At 40.8% G+C, this 18,220-nt stretch overlaps 1 protein-coding gene across 1 annotated transcript in view; it reads right to left on the bottom strand.

The window, feature by feature from the left end:
- SLC16A12 (solute carrier family 16 member 12) overlaps positions 1–18,220 on the bottom strand; it is a 44,918-nt gene that overhangs the window by 11,125 nt on the left and 15,573 nt on the right. The window contains 3 exon segments of the mRNA XM_039257741.1: positions 2,384–2,487; positions 13,111–13,222; positions 13,225–13,361. Coding sequence (XP_039113672.1) covers positions 2,384–2,487; positions 13,111–13,222; positions 13,225–13,315 — 307 coding nt within the window. The 5' untranslated portion in view covers positions 13,316–13,361.

The raw sequence follows: 18,220 nt of genomic DNA, 5'->3' as shown, positions 1-18,220 counted from the left end.
TGCTTTTAAAATAGTGAATCAGCTCCTTATTTAAATTGCATGTCACTTACACAGGGATGTACCTTGTATGTTTCATATAGTATTAATCATGCACCGTGAGCAATAATTATGACAGTTAACTGCCAGAGAAGGAAAGTGGGCAACACTGTGTGACCAGTAGTATTATGCACGAAAAGGCCAAGGAAGGAGACCATTCCACAATAAGGTACTGTTTTCAGGCTTTAGGAAACCCTGTGGATAAGAAATCAAAACCCGGAAAATCGAGGAAAATGCCTCACATCTGTAGTGACATTTTTGTTGGTCTCACTCTATTTGTGGTTTAACAATGTGTTATAATTGTGCTGGCTTCCAGGTTTATAGCATATGAATTAAAGCTGGAATAGACCAAGGAGAAATTGAAGTTCAGGGTTAACGTGACATGTCCAAGATCGTCAAGAAGTATAGCTCAGGGCACCTGACACCAAGTTCAGGGTTATTTCTGCCTGTTACTCCTGCCAGACTGATGGCAAGAGAGTTGTGGGGACAGCCTGAGAATTATTTCTATGGAACAACTCATGCTGAGACCAGTGTTCCTAGTAAGAAGATCAGAAGGGCAAGTTCTCTGGGTATCTGTGGAATATAATTTTGTATTGGTCAAGTTGAAACTGGGGCCTGATTCAAATGTATGTGATAGAACCAGTCATCAGCCTGATGTCTCCTGTCTAGTTAAAACAGTGGCTGTGTGTATATATAATCTCTGGAGAACAGGAAGGAGCAAATCTCCTGAGAATATATCTAATTCTCCAGGCTGCTGCTGCTATGGCTATTGGAAAGTTGAAAAATTTACACTAAACTCAATGAAAAGTGTAAACTCAATTTACACTAAACTCAAATGAAAAGCGTCCCCAGTGGGTGTCCTATATATGACTGGTGTTGCCAGGTAGGTAACCAGGTGGGTACATGGTAACTGGATACAACAGGCCTCAAGTCCTTGCATGGCCTCCAGTCCTTGAGTTTTAAAATCTAATATGACCCAGCTTTATCATGCAGTCATTGTGATCATGTTGGTCACCAAAGGCCATTTAGTCCTCTTCTGGGGATTATAAATATTCTCCAAAAGATAACAGTGAGGGAAATGAGTCACCTGTGTGTGTCATCTGAGAAAGACAAACATGGCTCACTTGGCATGTTCATACAAAGGCTGTGACTAATAACATGACCCTGAAAACCAAGTATTACTGATTAAAATAAAAACAGGGTAGAAAACCCAAAGATATTTTTTTGATCCCGTAAGACCTTCCAGGGTTATCAGTAGACAGAGTCAACTTAGTCTTCTCATGAAACCTGCTCTTAGTCCTAGAATTGCTCTCAAATTCCTCCCAACAAAGGAAATACATTTTAGCACAATTTAACTGATTCCCAAGTATGTCCATTTTTTTTCCTAAAAATAAGTATGAATCAGTACCTAGAATGGAATCAGTTGATGTTATTTATAAGTCATTAAATAATATGGTATTTTCTTTTTTCCACAAAAACATAGCCTGTTTTTTTAATACTAAGGATTCATTTAAATGAAATGATTGAATGGGTCTAGACTGCAAGTAGATCGTTTCAACTTGTCCCAGTGTCAGAAACTCTCTAAGACATTCATTGAATAACTTTGGTATAAAATGTTCAAAAAGAAAAATCTCAAGGTTAGCGTTCCTCTACTACATAGATGGATTGAGAGATTCCATGAATTTTGAGACTACTCTATACACCCTCTACAGTACCCTTGGGGTTTCCGGAATGAAATTATAGTGATGGTGAGTGTGCTTATCTCATGACTGCACAATCCTATCCTTCCCTCATACTTCTCTAAGAATGAAGACTTGTGCATGAAAAACAAAATCCATGAGACAAATTTTGAACCTCTGGGAAGGCAACAGAATAAAAACAAGACTTGAGATGCAAGGCACACATTGTTGGCACTCATTTAAGGAGATCGTATAGGAAGGGCTCACAGTTCTATCCAATGACCGTTTTCATGACTGGAGAATAAGGGACCATAGCATTTAGAAAAGAGAGGTCAAGCATATACTGTATGATTAACTGTTTCCCAAATCAGGATGAGTCCTGTGATGCCCAGCACCCTATCTCTATATGCGAGAACCAAACGGTATATGTCTTTCTGAGAGTGTTAACTACCTGTTCTATCTGCCATCAGGAAAGACCATTCATTCCAAGGGCATGTCTGGTTGGGCTTGCCTGAAGGTAGGATTGGTCTTCTCTTTTTATATAGTCTTAGCCAATTCTTAGCAAAGCCCTTCCGTTCGGAAAAAGCTGGTAAACAGAAGCAGTGGAAGGCCAGTGTCATGTACAGCTCAAGAGTAACCAACAACTGTCTATCCCTGGTGATACTCACCACAGAGCATGGTCACACAGTCTACAATGGAATGGATCCAAGCTGTCTGTGCATAATCCTGAGTGAAGTATGTCTGGAACTCCACAAAAAAAATGGAAATACATCTGAAAGATACAATGCAAGCATTTTATATGGAAAAATGAATGAACATGTATCAAAATCACAGCTTCAAATTCTGGTCCAGCTGTTTGAGTCTCTGGTATAATTGGTTTTCAGTGGTACATTGCTGGACCATAGTAAGTGGGAAGTCAGAATGGCCCAATGGCTACTGAGCCACTCTAAAGGGTAAGAAGTAATATCCATCCACCAGAAGGGCTCCTGGAGCCAAGAAGACATGAAGATCACTGCTGTAGGGAAGGTTTTATAGAAAAAATGGCAGTGAAGAATATGGGTTCTTATTTATCTTAATACTTCACTAACATCTGTGGCTTCTAAGAGGTTGTTACACAACCTTAAAATTTGACAATTAAGAGTTACACATCTCCCAGAGCGCCTGGGTGGCTCAGTCAGTTAAGCATCCCACTCTTGATTTTGGCGCAGGTCATGAGCTCATAATTCATGGGATCAAGCACCATGTCAGGACTTGGGGTTCTTTCTGCCCATTCTCTGCTTTCTCTCTCCCTTTCTCTCTCTCTCTCAAAAAAGGAGTTATGCATCTTCCTGCAATTTCAGTTTCTAGGTTTTAGAAAAAGGTAATCATACTATTATGATGATACTAATAGCAATAAATAGATACACATAAAAGGATATTTGAGAAATATTTATAAAGGCCAAATATTATAACCAACCTATTTGCCCATCAATAAGGGATTGGCTAAATAAATTTTGACTTATCAATAAAATGAAACATTTCTAGGTATTAAAAGTGATGATTTGATACATATTTATTGATTTGGGAATAAATTCACAATAACAATATTTAATTAAAAAGTAAGTTACAAAGTACTTTATATAGTAAGGTTTGTTTTGATAAAGTCATAGTTCATATAAAGAGAAAAAATTAAAAAGTACCCAGTCATTATATGTGAATGGTGAGATTATAAATAATCACTCTAGAGAGAAAGAGAGAGGGAGACATACAGAGACAGAGAAACTTTACATTGAAAAATTGTTACTCAGGAAGAAAAGACATAAATGATTCTGTCTTAGCAATGATTTGTATCACTGTACAACTTGGAATGAATGTCATACAGATTTTAAGTTTCCTAATTCAGGGCAGGAGCTTTTAGTACTTGGTGACAGCCAAGGAAGAATCAGGTCTTGGTGGGGTGAGATAGGAGGTCATCTCTCTGGATAGGGCTACCATCTAACCCATCATGTTCAGCAGCCCGCGGTAACCTGTTATTTCTCTCTTCCTCCCCTCTCTAGTGGCTGCTAGATATGAAGGTGGGTGATGGTGAAAAAGAAGGAGAATCAAGTAGTACCAGGACAACCGCGTTAGGCAGGGTCAGCTTTCCCAGTGTGCACCCTCTGCAATCGCACATAATCTGGCACCCAGAAGCATAGAATTTTCAGCTGTCACGGTCTTAAAATTTCTAACAAGTTCATCTGTTAGATGAATTTGTGTTTTGCAAGCGAAGGCCAAAGGAACGATAGAGCATGCACACAAGCAGAGGAGATACACACACAATGTGTGTTTGCGACTCTCAGCCTTCCCATGGACACACGTAGTATTAGACACGCAAACTCTGGTAGACTCACAATGTGTCAGAGTGAGACTCGGAGTGAGTGTAAGTTATGTTACATCTACAACTGAGTAAGCATGGGAGTAGGGGAGGAAGGCTCTCACTCCTGAGAGAGGCTGTACTTTCCTTTCAAACCAGAACTTGCTTCAAATGCAGAAAGAAAGCACTGGTGTTCTAAGAAACCCAAAGGACTGAGGATTCCTAGATCCTTTCCTACTCAGGTTATGTCTCTGTACTTTACTAGCCAACCACTTATGTTGAAAATCATGACATGGAGGAAAAGAGAAAGACAGGGCTACCCACTATTCCTTTTCTTCTCCATCTTTTCTTACTCATGGAAGCAGAAGATAGAGAATGTTGACAGAAGTGCGTACATCAAGAAGCGAAGTGAAAACAGTGGAGTTTTTTTGGTGCAGGGTTTCCCTGTTCTGGTGAAATGAAATACATATGCATGCATAAGCTCCAGTGATTCTGCATGTGAATTCAACACTCACATTTGTGTTCAAAAGTGGTACTGTAGGATGTAAAGATGAATGGTAAACTATGCTAGTAAGTTAACATTTTCATTTTTCTTTACTAAGAACAACACTGAAGAGCAAATCAAAAACTCCATGAAGGGGACTTTGGGGGGCTTAGTCAGTTAAGCATCTTGATTTCAGCTCAGGTCATGATCTCACAGTCCGTGAGATGGAGCCCCATACCGGGCTCTGTGCTCATAGTGCAGAGAGCACTTGGGGTTCTCTCTCGCCCTCTCTCTTTGCCCCTCACCTGTGCATGCCCGTGCATGCTCTTTCCCTCTCTCTCTCTCAATATAAATAAATAAACTTAAAAGAGAATAATAATTTCTTGGACATAGCTTCATAATCCAAATAATCAAGTTATCCTTAGCCTGGGTTTCTCAACCCAACTACTACTGACATTTTGGTCACCATCTTTAACAAAGATAATTCTTGGTTATGGGAGTTGTCCTGTGTATCATATAGTGTTTAGCAGCATCCCTGGCCTCCACCTCCAAATGTCTCCAAACGTTGCCAACTGTCCCTTCGAGGTCAAAATCAGCCTGGATGAGAACCACTGATCTAATCTATGGGCAGGTTTTACTTACTCTACTTTATACATATCTCTCAAATGCCTTCACAGCTCTCCATTCCCTTTATCATTCATAATTCATGCCAATACCTCTCTCCTGGACAGCAGCCCAAACCCTCCTAACTCATCTCCCTGAATTCACACTTGGCTGCTTTCTGTACATTATACATGCAATGGTCAGAGAGACCCTACTAGAACACAAAATAGGTCCTGATTCTTCAAACTTTCTAACACGACTTCTGACACCCTGCATGAGTTGACCCTTCTCAGAGTTTCCCCCAACCTACTACCATGCATTCTTCACTTCAGTCAGACTGAACTTCTTTCCTTTACTTTCAACACACCACCCACACTTTTTCACACCTCTGAGCATTAAAGATTTTCCTTCTTTTCTAGGCTGCTCTCTCAGTTGCCCTCATTCTTTTTTTAAAATTTGTTTTAATGTTTATTTATTTTTGAGAGAGAGAGAGAGAGAGAGAGAGGAGGAGGAGGAGGAGAGGGACAGAAAGAGGGTGAGACACAGAATCCGAAGCAGGCTCCAGGCTCTGAGCTGTCAGCACAGAGGCCGATGTGGGGCTGGAACTCACACACTGTGAGATCGTGACCTGATCCAAAGTTGGACACTTAACTGACTGAGCCACCCAGGCACCCCTCAGCTGCCCTCATTCTTTTAGTCTAAAGATAATAGTCAACTCCTCCAGGGGCTCCTGGGTGGCTTAGTCAGTTGGTTAAGCATCTGACTTTGCCTCAGGTCATGATCTCATGGTTCAGGAACTTGAGACCCATGTCAAATTCTGTGCTGACAGCTCAGAGCCTGGACCTGCTTCAGATTCTGTGTCTCCCTCTCTCTGCCCTCTCACCTGCTTGCGCTCTCTCTCTCTCTCAAAAATAAACATTAATAGTTAACTCCTCCAGAAAGGCTTCCCTGACTACCTGAGTCTGGGCTTGATACCTCTCTTAAGTGTTTCTATGACATGTGGGACACTTACCACACTACAGGTATATGGCAATTTGTTTGTATTCCCCACTAGACTGTTGCTCCGTCACAGCAAACACCATATCTGCACTGAATCCAAAAGATCATTATTTGGGTGTTCATTAAATATTATTCAAGGTTCAATGTATTGAAAGAAGGAAAGAAAGAAGGATGTAAGGATTAGCATTGGTAAAGAAGTGACTGGAAGCTAAGGAAGTAAAAAAGGTTGAACAGCAACTTTAAGGACATGAATGAGAAAGGGAAGTGGAAGACTGGATGGTGGCTAACCAGGAAGTGAAGTCAGATACAGTGAAGTAGAGAAGTGAAGAATCTGAATTCATAAGCTGACAGAATGAATTATCAGAGAGGTAGATGAGGAAGCTGGAGATGGGAAAGATCATGGGGTGACTAAGAAAAAAGCACTCCAGATGATAAGAAGACACTTTGGGGTTGTAAGTCAGTCTCTTCTCTTCACAAAACCACTCTGAGGGATTTAATATTTGTGTGACTATGTTTGTCTATTATAAGTTTTTTATTATCTTGTTTTATTGCTATTTAGTTTTCTGATTGATGGTTTTCCTAACTGACTTGATTAGTCATATCACTCAAACTTGAAAAATAACACCTGAGATTCTTATCTAACCATGTGAGTAGGCTCGCCAGAGGCAAAATTTAATAACCACAAAAATACTTCTGATTGACTGGGACTTTCAAAAGACAAGTATTGCTTCTTACTTGTTCTCAAAAGGGTAAACTACCTTTCAAATGGTCAAGTTCCATGATTTATGGCTTCTAAACACACGCATGACCTTAAAGAAAATAAATGCTATCGGGAGCACATGTGCTGCTCACTCCAGAAATAATTTTTGTTGTCCTTTGGAAAATCTGTGCATCTGATGCATCAGGAAAGCTCGGTCCTGATCGCTGATCCCCACACTGAGTAACTGAGAGTTTGGATAAAGCTTTTAATCTTTCAGGGTCTCTTTTCCTCATTTATGAAATGAGCAGTTCATAAACATAACTGGATCAGTCATAATGCATTCAGTAGACCGTGCTGCAGTAGCAAACAACTCTTAACATCCTTCAGTGGTCAATAGGCTCTGTTCCTAAGAATAAGGAAACAATTATCACGCAAATGTCATCTGTATAAAATAACACTCTCAAAGATACTTTCTCTCAAGTGGCCAACATGCCTACTGTCTCCAACTTGCCACTCTGCTCTAAAATTCTTCTCAAGGGGCACCTGGCTGGCTCAGTTGATGGAGCATGCAACTCTGGACCTTGGGGCTGTGGGTTTGAGCCCCACGTTGGGGGTAGAGATTTCTTGAAAAGAAAAGAAAATCTTGGGGCACCTGGGTGGCTCAGTCGGTTGAGCATCTGACTTCAGCTAAGGTCATGATCTCATGGTCCAATGGTTCAAGTCCCACATCGAGCTCTGTGCTGACAGCTCAGAGCCTGGAGCCTGCTGGGATTCTGTGTCTCCCTCTCTCTGCCCACCCCACCACCCTGCCGCTTGCCCTCTGTCTCTGTCTGTCTCTCTCTCAAAATAAACAAACATTTAAAAATTGTAAAAAAAAGAATCTTAAAAAATAAAACTTCTTCTCTCACTCCTATAGAGCTAGATGTTGACAACATCTGGTATTTGGGAAAGATGGTCCTCCGGTTGATGAAGTTATCCAGTACATCAATGTGGAAGTGACCCAGGGGACAGTGCAGCCTAGTAGTTAAGCACTCTTATTCACTAACCATGTGAATCTGGATACATTATTTGACCTCTGTGTGTGTTTCAAGGACTAAATGATTTAATAAATGAAAACTGCTTGGAACAATGTTAACCAGCACAGAGCAAGTACTCAGCTAACATTAGCTACTATTTATAGGAATTCAGCTGCTGTTAAAAGAGCTCCCCAATTCCACAGGACTCCAGATATCTACTGCAACTAAGTTAATTTGGATCCAAAAGATGTCAAGTAAAATACATTTTTTTAAAATATAACTTTTTAAAAATATTCATTTTGAGAGAGAGAGTGTGGGGAAGGGACAGAGAGAGAGAAAGACAGAAAGGATCCCAAACAGGCTCCATGACCTCAGCACAGAGCCCAATGTGGTACGCAAACTCATGAACCATGAGATCATGACCTGAGCTGAAATCAAGAGTCAGACACATACCAACAGAGCCACCCAGGTGCTCTTTTTTATATCATTTTTGTTTTCCTTTTATTTTCTGATTTTTTTGTTGTTGAGCATGTACTACTTTTAGTTTTTATTTTATTTATTATTATTTTAATTTGAGAGAGAGAGAGAGTAAATGGGGGAGAGAGGAAGAGAGGGAGAGAAAGAGGGAAAGAGAATCTTAAGAAGTCTCCATGCTCAGTGCAGAACCTGACACAGGACTTGATCCTACAACCCTGGGATCATGACCTGAGCTGAAATCAAGAGTCAGACACATACCAACAGAGCCACCCAGGTGCTCTTTTTTATATCATTTTTGTTTTCCTTTTATTTTCTGATTTTTTTGTTGTTGAGCATGTACTACTTTTAGTTTTTATTTTATTTATTATTATTTTAATTTGAGAGAGAGAGAGAGTAAATGGGGGAGAGAGGAAGAGAGGGAGAGAAAGAGGGAAAGAGAATCTTAAGAAGTCTCCATGCTCAGTGCAGAACCTGACACAGGACTTGATCCTACAACCCTGGGATCATGACCTGAGCTGAAATCAAGAGTCAGACACTCGACTGACTAAGCCATTCATGTGCCCTGAGAAAAGTTAGGTTTTGCCAGCTAGAGGTTTTCTTTGAACATCTAAATCAAGAATTGCTTTTCAACTATCAACTCCAAGTCAAGCTGTCAGTTTACAAATAGAATGTCACATAACTTCACAAGGAAATGTGATTCTTAAAATAGTGCGTTTGGTAATAAGGTATCTTGAAGAAAAAAAATAAGTACTCAACACACATCAATGAAGAGAGAGTAAATAAATGAGAATGATGGCTTTAATGGCCTAGACAACTTTAAGCTTTATGTAAACTTTACATGTAAAGGCAGTATCGTCAGTTATAAGGCAAGTGCTGAAATATGATTTTAAAGTGGTCTGGATCATGACTGTGGTACTGTTTGTAAAGCAAAACCCAGGGAACAATATAAAAGTCCTTCAATAAAAATGTGTTTAAGGGGTGCCTGGGTGGCTTAGTCGGCTAAGCATCCGACTTTCGCTTAGGTCATGATCTCGCGGTTCGTGGTCTCGCGGTTCATGGGTTCGAGCCCTGCATCGGGCTCTGTGCTGACTGCCAGCTCAGAGCCTGGAGCCTGTTTCAGAGTCTGTGACTCCCTCTCTCTCTGACCCTCCCCTGCTCACGCTGTCTCTCTCTCTCTCTCTCTCTCTCTCTCCTAGAAATAAATAAAACATTTTTTTAAAAATGTGTTTAAACAAAGTATGTATATAACCTTGTAATGAAATTCTAAGCTGTTATTTTTCAGTGAGGTTGAGTCTATGTGCTGAATATGGAAATATTTCCAAGAGATATTATTAAGCAAAAAAAAAAAAAGTTCAAAAGAGTGTGTATAGTATGATCCTATTGGTGTCAAGGAAAAGAATAATAATATGCTTTACAGATGGATATAAGTTTCTTACATTTTGAGGGGCGGGGGCAGGGCGGCGCAGGCCTGAAGAAGCTAATAACAAGGTTAACTTTGGGTAGTGGAAATGGCATTCAGGAAGGGAGGAGAAAAAGACTATTTTATGCACCTCTGTGTTGTTCAAATTTTTACCACCTGAAGTATGGTTTAATTTTTAAGTACACGGTTTAAATAGAGAAAAAAAGACTTGATTGCACAATAGGCACTGATTCTCTGAATTGACAATTCTCCCTTGGGGCTGCTTTCCTTGGCCCCGTCTCCGGTCCTCTTGGCTGCTGCCCGTTCATGACACTTAGCTCCACTATTGGCCTTGTCTTCACACTTTTCTCCTCTAAGCTTAATTGGCTCAGCTATGCCCCTCTCAGCCTCTCCCATTAGCCCCTGAGAACAGGTCTTTGCTACCAGCCACAATCCCCTTCTGGTTTCTGGCTAAACCCTTGGCAGTTCAGGAAGGGGGGCTGCCCACTGCTACCACAAAGTGAGTAGCAGATGAAGTACATGGACCTGATGCAGCTTGAAACCTCTTTCCCTCTCATTTCCTCCTGGCCAAATACTATCCATTCTTCAAGACTTCACTCCGGGGACAACTTCTCTCAAAAGCCTGCCCTGAACTCCCAGGTCAGAATTAACCCCTCTGTCACAAATGTTATTTTACATGCTGTTTTTACCTGATGTATATTTAGCCCACTTGGATCTGTATTTCAGTTATTTGAGCCCAAACCTACCAGGTGGTGTTCCAACATCTCGGTGTTTTTAGAAAAACCTAGATTGAACCTAGTCCACAATGAATGCATAGTTAGATATTAGTGGACTGGATGTCCATTCAGTTGAAGTTGAAAACTTAAGGATACAACCTAAAATAATATGCAAGACGTTCAGCCTTTGATAGGAGCACATGTACCCCAATGTTCATAGCAGCACTCTCCACAATAGCTAAAACATGGAAAGAGCCTAAGTGTCCATCAACAGATGAATGGATCAAGAAGATGTGGTTTATCTATACCATGGAATACTACATGGCAATGAGAAACAATGAAATCTGGCCATGTGTAGCAACATGGATGGACCTTGAGGGTGTTATGCTGAGCGAAATAAGTCAGGCAGAGAAGGACAAATATCATATGTGTGCACGTGTAGGAGGACTAGGAGGAACTTAACAGAGGACCAACCGGGAGAAGAAGGGGGGAAATGGTGGGGGAAAGGGAGAGAGGCAAACCATGAGAGACTCTTGAATGCTGACAAAAACTGAGGACTGATGGATGTGGGGGGGAGGAGGGATGGGCATGGAGGAGGGCACTTGTGGGGATGAGCACTGGGTGTTATGTGGAAACTAATTTGACAATAAACTATTTGTAAAAAAAAAAAAAAAAAAAAAAAAAGACGTTCAGCCTTTGGTGACAGTCCTGGGTTCCACGGTAATTCTACTATGACTGAGAAAAAACTGAGATCCAATGCCTTGCCAAACAAGACAAGCCACATAAGATGCCAATGAGCATAAAAGACTATCAAGAAATCAGTGTCCTTGATGTAAGTCCTCAATTTTCTACAGACACTACCCCAAGTTATTTCCATAGTTCCAGAGTACAACACTCAAACAATCCAGATGTCTCCAAGTCTTCATGGGCAATTGTTTGTATATGAATTAGGGGTGACAGCTAACATGAATGGTTACCAACGGGACAAGGAGGGTAGAGAGCCTCTGTAAGAAGAATTTAGAGATAATTGTCCCCCGGCACCATGACTTCTCATTACTGATGTGACAACCCTATGGACATTAGGAAGTAAGATCTCAAGACAATGATTCCATCACCAAGGCAATTTTTAAAAATCTATGTCTGGTAATACTGCACTGTTCTAGAGGATAAGGTGCGGAGTGTTTCAGGGAACTAGGAACTGGCCACAGAACTTCCTCAAAGTGCCTACATCCTAGAGCAGAACAAAGGCGAAGACTGAAGTAGTCCCTTCTTGCAAAGAAAAGACACTGAGAGAGGATATGTGGGTGAATATATACATGTGTGTGGAAGACTGGCCAGATACAATGCACGTATGAGAAATAATGAGATAGGAAGATAATGTGATTTGTGTTGGAAAGAGTCGGTGGATTACATGTGCATGTACAATGGCAAATAAACAAGACAAAAAGTAAAAGACCAGAAATCCAATCCAGTTCTGTCCCACTAGACCAAAACTGTAGGTAACTCACCTAACTTTTATGATCACCAGTGTCCTAATCTGTTCATGGAGGTAAATAAACCTGTTCTCGCTAAAAGTCATCATGAAGACTCCACTACATTCTTATAAAGATATCAACCTTCTTGTAAACAATGAACTCATGCCCAGAACTTTCCCATCATGGAAATGATGGAAGCTTCCACCTGTAAGAACCAAGAGCTTCTTTTTCAACTCTAGGACTCCTCATACAAAGAACACAAGATCCATGATACAGACAAGAAAAATCAGACTCAATACCATATTATTTTAAACAAATCTATAGTTTTTTATGACACATAATCAACCAACCCTTATTTTACCAAAACCAAATATCCTGCTTCTTTCCTTCATTATATATTTGTTATAGGAGGGAACACCGATGCTTTTATTGATGATGTCATCAAATAAAGTTTTCAGTGCAAATTACTTTCTTTCACTGCTAAGGGTGTGTTGCCAGAGAGAGTAAAGAGTTTTCATTGAATGAAAGCGTAAGTAGAGGAAAGAACTAGCACATGCAGACTTCAAGCATACATACACTCCAAATATATAAATGAGTCTGATGTATAGGAGTTTAACTTAAGCATATTCAACACTAGGGCACTGGAGAAAAGAAAGAGGAGAAATGAGCAAGAATGAGAAGACTGTACTTACACTGCTACTTTCCTTCAACCTAGAACTTAGCCTCCAGCCAAATGTAAAAGGAAGCAGAAGAATTTATATTCTAGGTATTAAGCTTTCCAACAGCTCAGTATTTGGTGAGCCAAGAGGTTTTCAAAGATGGTTTTGACCTTATGTATTTTTCTTTTCTGGGATGAGCTGTTTATGAAAACAAATGGCTAGAATAGCCACAACATTTAGTCTAAAAATGTCCTAACACTCCAGGTTTATGTGCCAGATATTATAAAAGACACCACTATCTAGGACTTCCAAGTATCAGAAAATCACATTCCTTGCAAAGAAAAAGACCTCTGGGCAAAGGAAATGCACACACACACGGACACACACACACACACACACACCATACATATACACTGATACTTTCACAATGAAAGGTTCAGAAATAGAATGAAGAGGACTTAGAAGCAAAGACAAGCCAGGTCATCTTAATAATCAAGAAGGAAATCCCACCTACCTGGTAACTGCCCGGGTACAGATGGTAACAAGGAAACAGCCGGCCACAATCATCCAGCCCCAGCCTCCATCCGGAGGAGAGGTAGACCGAACTCGATTTCTTTTTGCCATGGCCTCCATTCTTGTTTTCCTTGTTTTCGAGTTACTCCAATAGCCCAGTTATGATCCTGGAAGAAGTTTGCTGCCCAGTGACTTCCTGTTGGCATTCAAGACTGGCATAGAATGCTACCTGGCACATGGGTTACTGGCCATCTAAAACCAAAAATCAGGACATATTTATAGTTTATTGTCATATCCAAAGGCAGATTTTTCACTTGACAAAAATGATCATTACTTTCCTGTAGCTATGAATCCTAGACTGTAGCAAAGGCCATTAGCTGTCCTTGGTACCCATTCTCCTTCTGTTTAATAATGGATCCTCCCAAATTTTAGCCAAATTTATGTCCACCCAGTTTGATACCATATTTCCTAGTGTCTCTCTTGAAGGTGGATGTGGCAACATGGTTTAGTCTATTTTTTTAAGTTTTAAATTATTTTAAATGTGAGTTAGTTAACATACAGTGTACTAATGATTTCAGGAGTAGAATTTAGTGATTCATCACTTACATATAATGCCCACTGTTCATCCCACCGAGTGCCCTCCTTAATGCCCATCACCCATTTAGGCCAATCCCCATCCAATACCCCTCCAGCAACCCTCAGTTTGTTCTCTGTATTTAAGAGTCTCTTATAATGTGCCTCCCTCTCTGTTTTTACCTTATTTTTCCTTTCCTTTCCCTATGTTCATCTGTTTTGTTTCTTAAACATATGAGTGAAATCATACGGTATTTGTCTTTCTCTGACTGACTTATTTAGCTTAGCTTAATACCCTCTAGTTCCATCCACATTGTTGCAAATGGCAAGATTTCATTCTTATTTTTAATCACAGAGTAATATTCCATTATATATATCATATATCATATATGTATGTGGTATGTATATATACACACACACTACATCTTCTTTATGACATGGTTTAGTCTAAATGAAAGGAATGCAGGGAAAAATAATATGCCATTTCTGGCTCATGAACTCAAAGGCCAAGGTGCTTTCCTAGGACTTCCACCACTCCCTTCCATAGACTGAAGCATGGATGTGGGAGTGAGACAGCTTTACCCACACACACCAGGACAGCGCCCTGGGGGCTGGACAGCTACAGGGCAGAAGGAGCCTGGGTCCCTAGATGATGGTGGAGAAGGGCTGCCTCTCTAGCTCTGGACTATACATACCTCTACACAGTTACACAAAATACCAAAATGCTTCCATTTTATTTGAGCCTCTGTATTTTGGAGTCTCTCTGTTATAACAGCTTAGACCATGTACCTAATTATTACACTGAATGAATCTGATAGTAACTACTTCGGCATCTCTGACTAGTGATGCTGTAATTTTTATTTTTTTAATGGAAATTTTCTTGTCAATGCTATATTTTTTAAGTGTGCAATTAAAGAAAGAAGAGAATGACAAATAAATGAAACAGAATAGAGAGCCCAGCAGTGAGTATAGAATAATTCAATATAGTTAAATAAAGTAGCAAAGATTAGTGGGGGGAAAAAAAGGATTGCTCACTATATCATGTTACAACTCTCCCTCTAGTTCTTAATGTATTAGATCAGTCAGAGTTAAATGTAAAAAAAAAAATCATTAAAAATCTAGGTGAAAATCGAGGCAAATATTTATCTGATCTCTAGATAGGAGAAGGACTCCTTGAGATGTAAAGTAATGTAACAAACCAAGGGAAAATTTGGTTGATTTGTCTGAATTAAAATTTAACATTTCTACATATCAAAACATGTAATAAATAAAACCAAACGATAAACCACAGACTTGGGGAAAAACATTAACAATACATGGTTCAAAGAAGTAATAGATGCCACATTAATTTATTCAACTACCAGCACTTACTGAGTGTCTAGTATGTGCTAGGCAGCACTTCAGGGCACTGAAAATGGCGGGCAGACTCTAAGGTACCTCTATGGTGAGTGCCGCCTGCTGAAGTTCCTGGCTTTGTATAAGCCTTCCCCCTTGAGTGTGGGCAGGACCTGTGACTTGTTCCTAACCAGAGTAGGACACAGGGGACAGGACATGAATCCCATGATTATGTCATGCTTTGTAAGGCTCAGTCATGCTAGAAAACCTGCTCTCACTCTCCTGCTTGCCTTGAAGAGCAAGCTGCCACACTGCACACCGCCTATGGAGAGGGTCACTGGAGGGGACTGTGGCCAGCCTGCGGGAGCTGAGGCCAGCTTCCAGGAGACAGCAGAAAGCCCAAGTTCTCAGGCCTATGACAGAAAGGAAATAGATTCTGCCAACATCCTAAGTGATCCCAGAAGCAAACTTGTTTTTCCTAGTGAGCCTCTAGTTGAGAACACAGCCTGGCTAACATTTTGACTGCAGCCTGTGACACCCTGACAGCCTGTGAGGACCCTGTTAAGCTGTCCTGGGTTCTGGCCTCACAGGAAGTGTGATATAAGGTGTTTCTCAAGGTATTCTTTAGCATGTCAAACAGGCTTCTTATATGACTGTTAGGGATGAATTTTTTAAGAGATAAAAGTAAGAGTTTTGACAGGACAGATAACTTTTTCCACTGGATTGATCTAAGCACTCAATTGTTGGTATGATTTTATTATGATCACCAGAAATCTGAAATAATATTGATTAAATGCAACACCATTTCAAATATGACAGCATGCATTGTTTGGAACATAGGCTCTGTGCTACTTGGTAAATGATGGGCAAATCAAACTACTAAAATATCTTTTACTTTAAAACCACAATTTTTGAGGGAAACGGTTCATGGTAGAATCTTGCCAGTGTGCATCTTTAAAACCACCTGACCAAACTGGTGGCCTATGAGTTCACAGTGAATGGGATCCGTTCCCTTACACAGGAGGCCCAAATGGTTCCTTTACACTGTCTGCCATATGGGGACATATGGGGACATAGCTTAAAGAAATCCATCTAGGCACCAGGAGATGAGCTCTCACCCAACACCAATCCTGCCAGCACTTAATCCTGAACTGTCCACCTCCAGAACTGTGAGAAATAAAGGTTTATTATCTCAGCCACCCAGTCTATGGTAGTTTTGTTACAGTCACCCAAATGGACCAAAACACCTAAAACTTAAGATTTCCAAATTCTCTTGAAAAGTTGGAAGTGCTAAAGATACCGGGCTGGCATTCCTTTGTGGAAGCTATCAGAGTGAGTCACGTACCAGCACATTCCTGGATAAGGCCTGTATTCCCCACTTCACCCTGCCCTGACCTTGTGTATCGCCCAGCCCCTGCTGTTTTGCTTGTAGACAACACCTGACAGGCCCCTGCAAGCAGAGTTTGAACTTCTGCCTGTACCACGTTGCCATAAGTCCAAGTTTCTTCAATGGTCACAGGTGAGTCACATTTATGGGATACTTGACATCCAGCACACTCTCTCTCACAATTTTAACAGGACTAGCATTTGAGTTCTGCCCACACCTGCACACACACAATGAAATAGCTCACTGCTTAGACATAATGAAGTGCCAAGTGTCATGAAATGACAGAATCAATTGTACAAGTCAAGAAGCCAAGCTCAGAAATCTCTGCCTTGGTTTGGTCCTAGCCTCTAAGTTTCCCCATTAAAATAACCCCAAAGGTAAGCTGTTTTCCAATTTAAGACTGTAAATCTTAAGGACCATCCCCCATCAGTGCTGCCCAGTGCTGTTCAAGAATGCTCAAAGAGGGGCTCCTGAGTGGCTCAGTTGGTAGAGTGTCCAACTTCAGCTCAGGTCACGATCTCGCCATTCCAGAGTTTGAGCCCCACATTGGGCTCTATGCTGACAGCTCAGAGCCTGGAGCCTGTTTCGGATTCTGTGTCTCCCTCTTTCTCTCTGGCACTCCGCTGCTTACACTCTGTCTGTCTCTCTCTCAAAAATAAATAAACTTAAAAAAAAAGAATGCTCAAAGAGGCAGTATAATACAGCGCAATAGATCAGAAATTAGAAAGTTGTTCAAATTCTTTGAACAGTTGTCTCATTGCTGGGAAGTTATCCTCAGAAAACAATTTAAGAGAAGATGGACACGATGGATGAAAAATAATAGTTGCGATATGAATAATATATAAAACAGGAACAATTTAAGTGCTCAACAACTGGTAAGTGTTTGAGAGCTGACACATGCAACAAATGGAACAGTATCTGCTCCTTGAAGACCATCAACAAGAAGACAATATTGTGATATGGAAAAACATTGATGATGCAATGGTAAGGCAAAAAGCAGCCACCAATATTGTGTGCACATTGTGAGGGAAGCTATGTGAGACTCACATAAAAGTTGTATACTTGTAACTAACTGTCACAAAGAATAGGAAGACCATGCCAGAAGGAATGTAGTTGCAAAGATGATGCAGAAAAGTATACAGCTGGTATAACTTATGGTTCATTTTCAAAACTGTATTCATACCATTTTATGCATAGTTGTCTTAGGTAACTCAGATCTAGTCCTGCAATGTAGAAGACTAGAAAGAACCATATCATTTATTGATACACGGTCCGGCAAAAGAAAACATTCTGTTTCACTGCACAAATACTAAGCATCACTAACTTCAACTTTGCCTCCGATGTCTCCATTTGTTTCCATCGGGAAGCCTCTCTTTGGCATTCCCACATTCTAGGAGTTAAGGACCAACTTGAGAGGATCTCTCCAAAGATACAATTGTGTGAACCCAAATTAAAAGCAGCGCTGTGCTTACGGCACAGGCAACAGAGGTCTGTTGTAAATTAAAGTCAACCTGGGTAAAACCACAGAACCAGGAACATTCTCACGGGGTTCCGGGGTGGGGAGACGCGGGTCTGAAGGCACCGGTATGCCGTCCTGTGATTAATCACTCCTCTTGAGCAGGCACACTTGAGCCTCACAAGCCTCAGAGCCGGGCACTGGTTTCTCCCCTTCACGATGACGATGCCGCAGCCCAGAGAAGAGAAGGGACTCACCCGGCAGTGCTATGTGGGGAGGCAGGTGGAGAAGAGCGGCTCTGGCGGATTTTGGACAGTGCGCCTGCCCATCCACCCTCCAGATTTCAGAATCGCTATTGGG

Source organism: Hyaena hyaena, unplaced genomic scaffold, assembly GCF_003009895.1.
Source record: "Hyaena hyaena isolate Hyena2069 unplaced genomic scaffold, ASM300989v1 scaffold_631, whole genome shotgun sequence".
NCBI classification, from domain to species: Eukaryota; Metazoa; Chordata; class Mammalia; order Carnivora; family Hyaenidae; genus Hyaena; species Hyaena hyaena.
The sequence above is the reverse complement of the archived record's forward strand: the minus strand, read 5'-3'. Positions and strand labels throughout refer to the sequence as shown.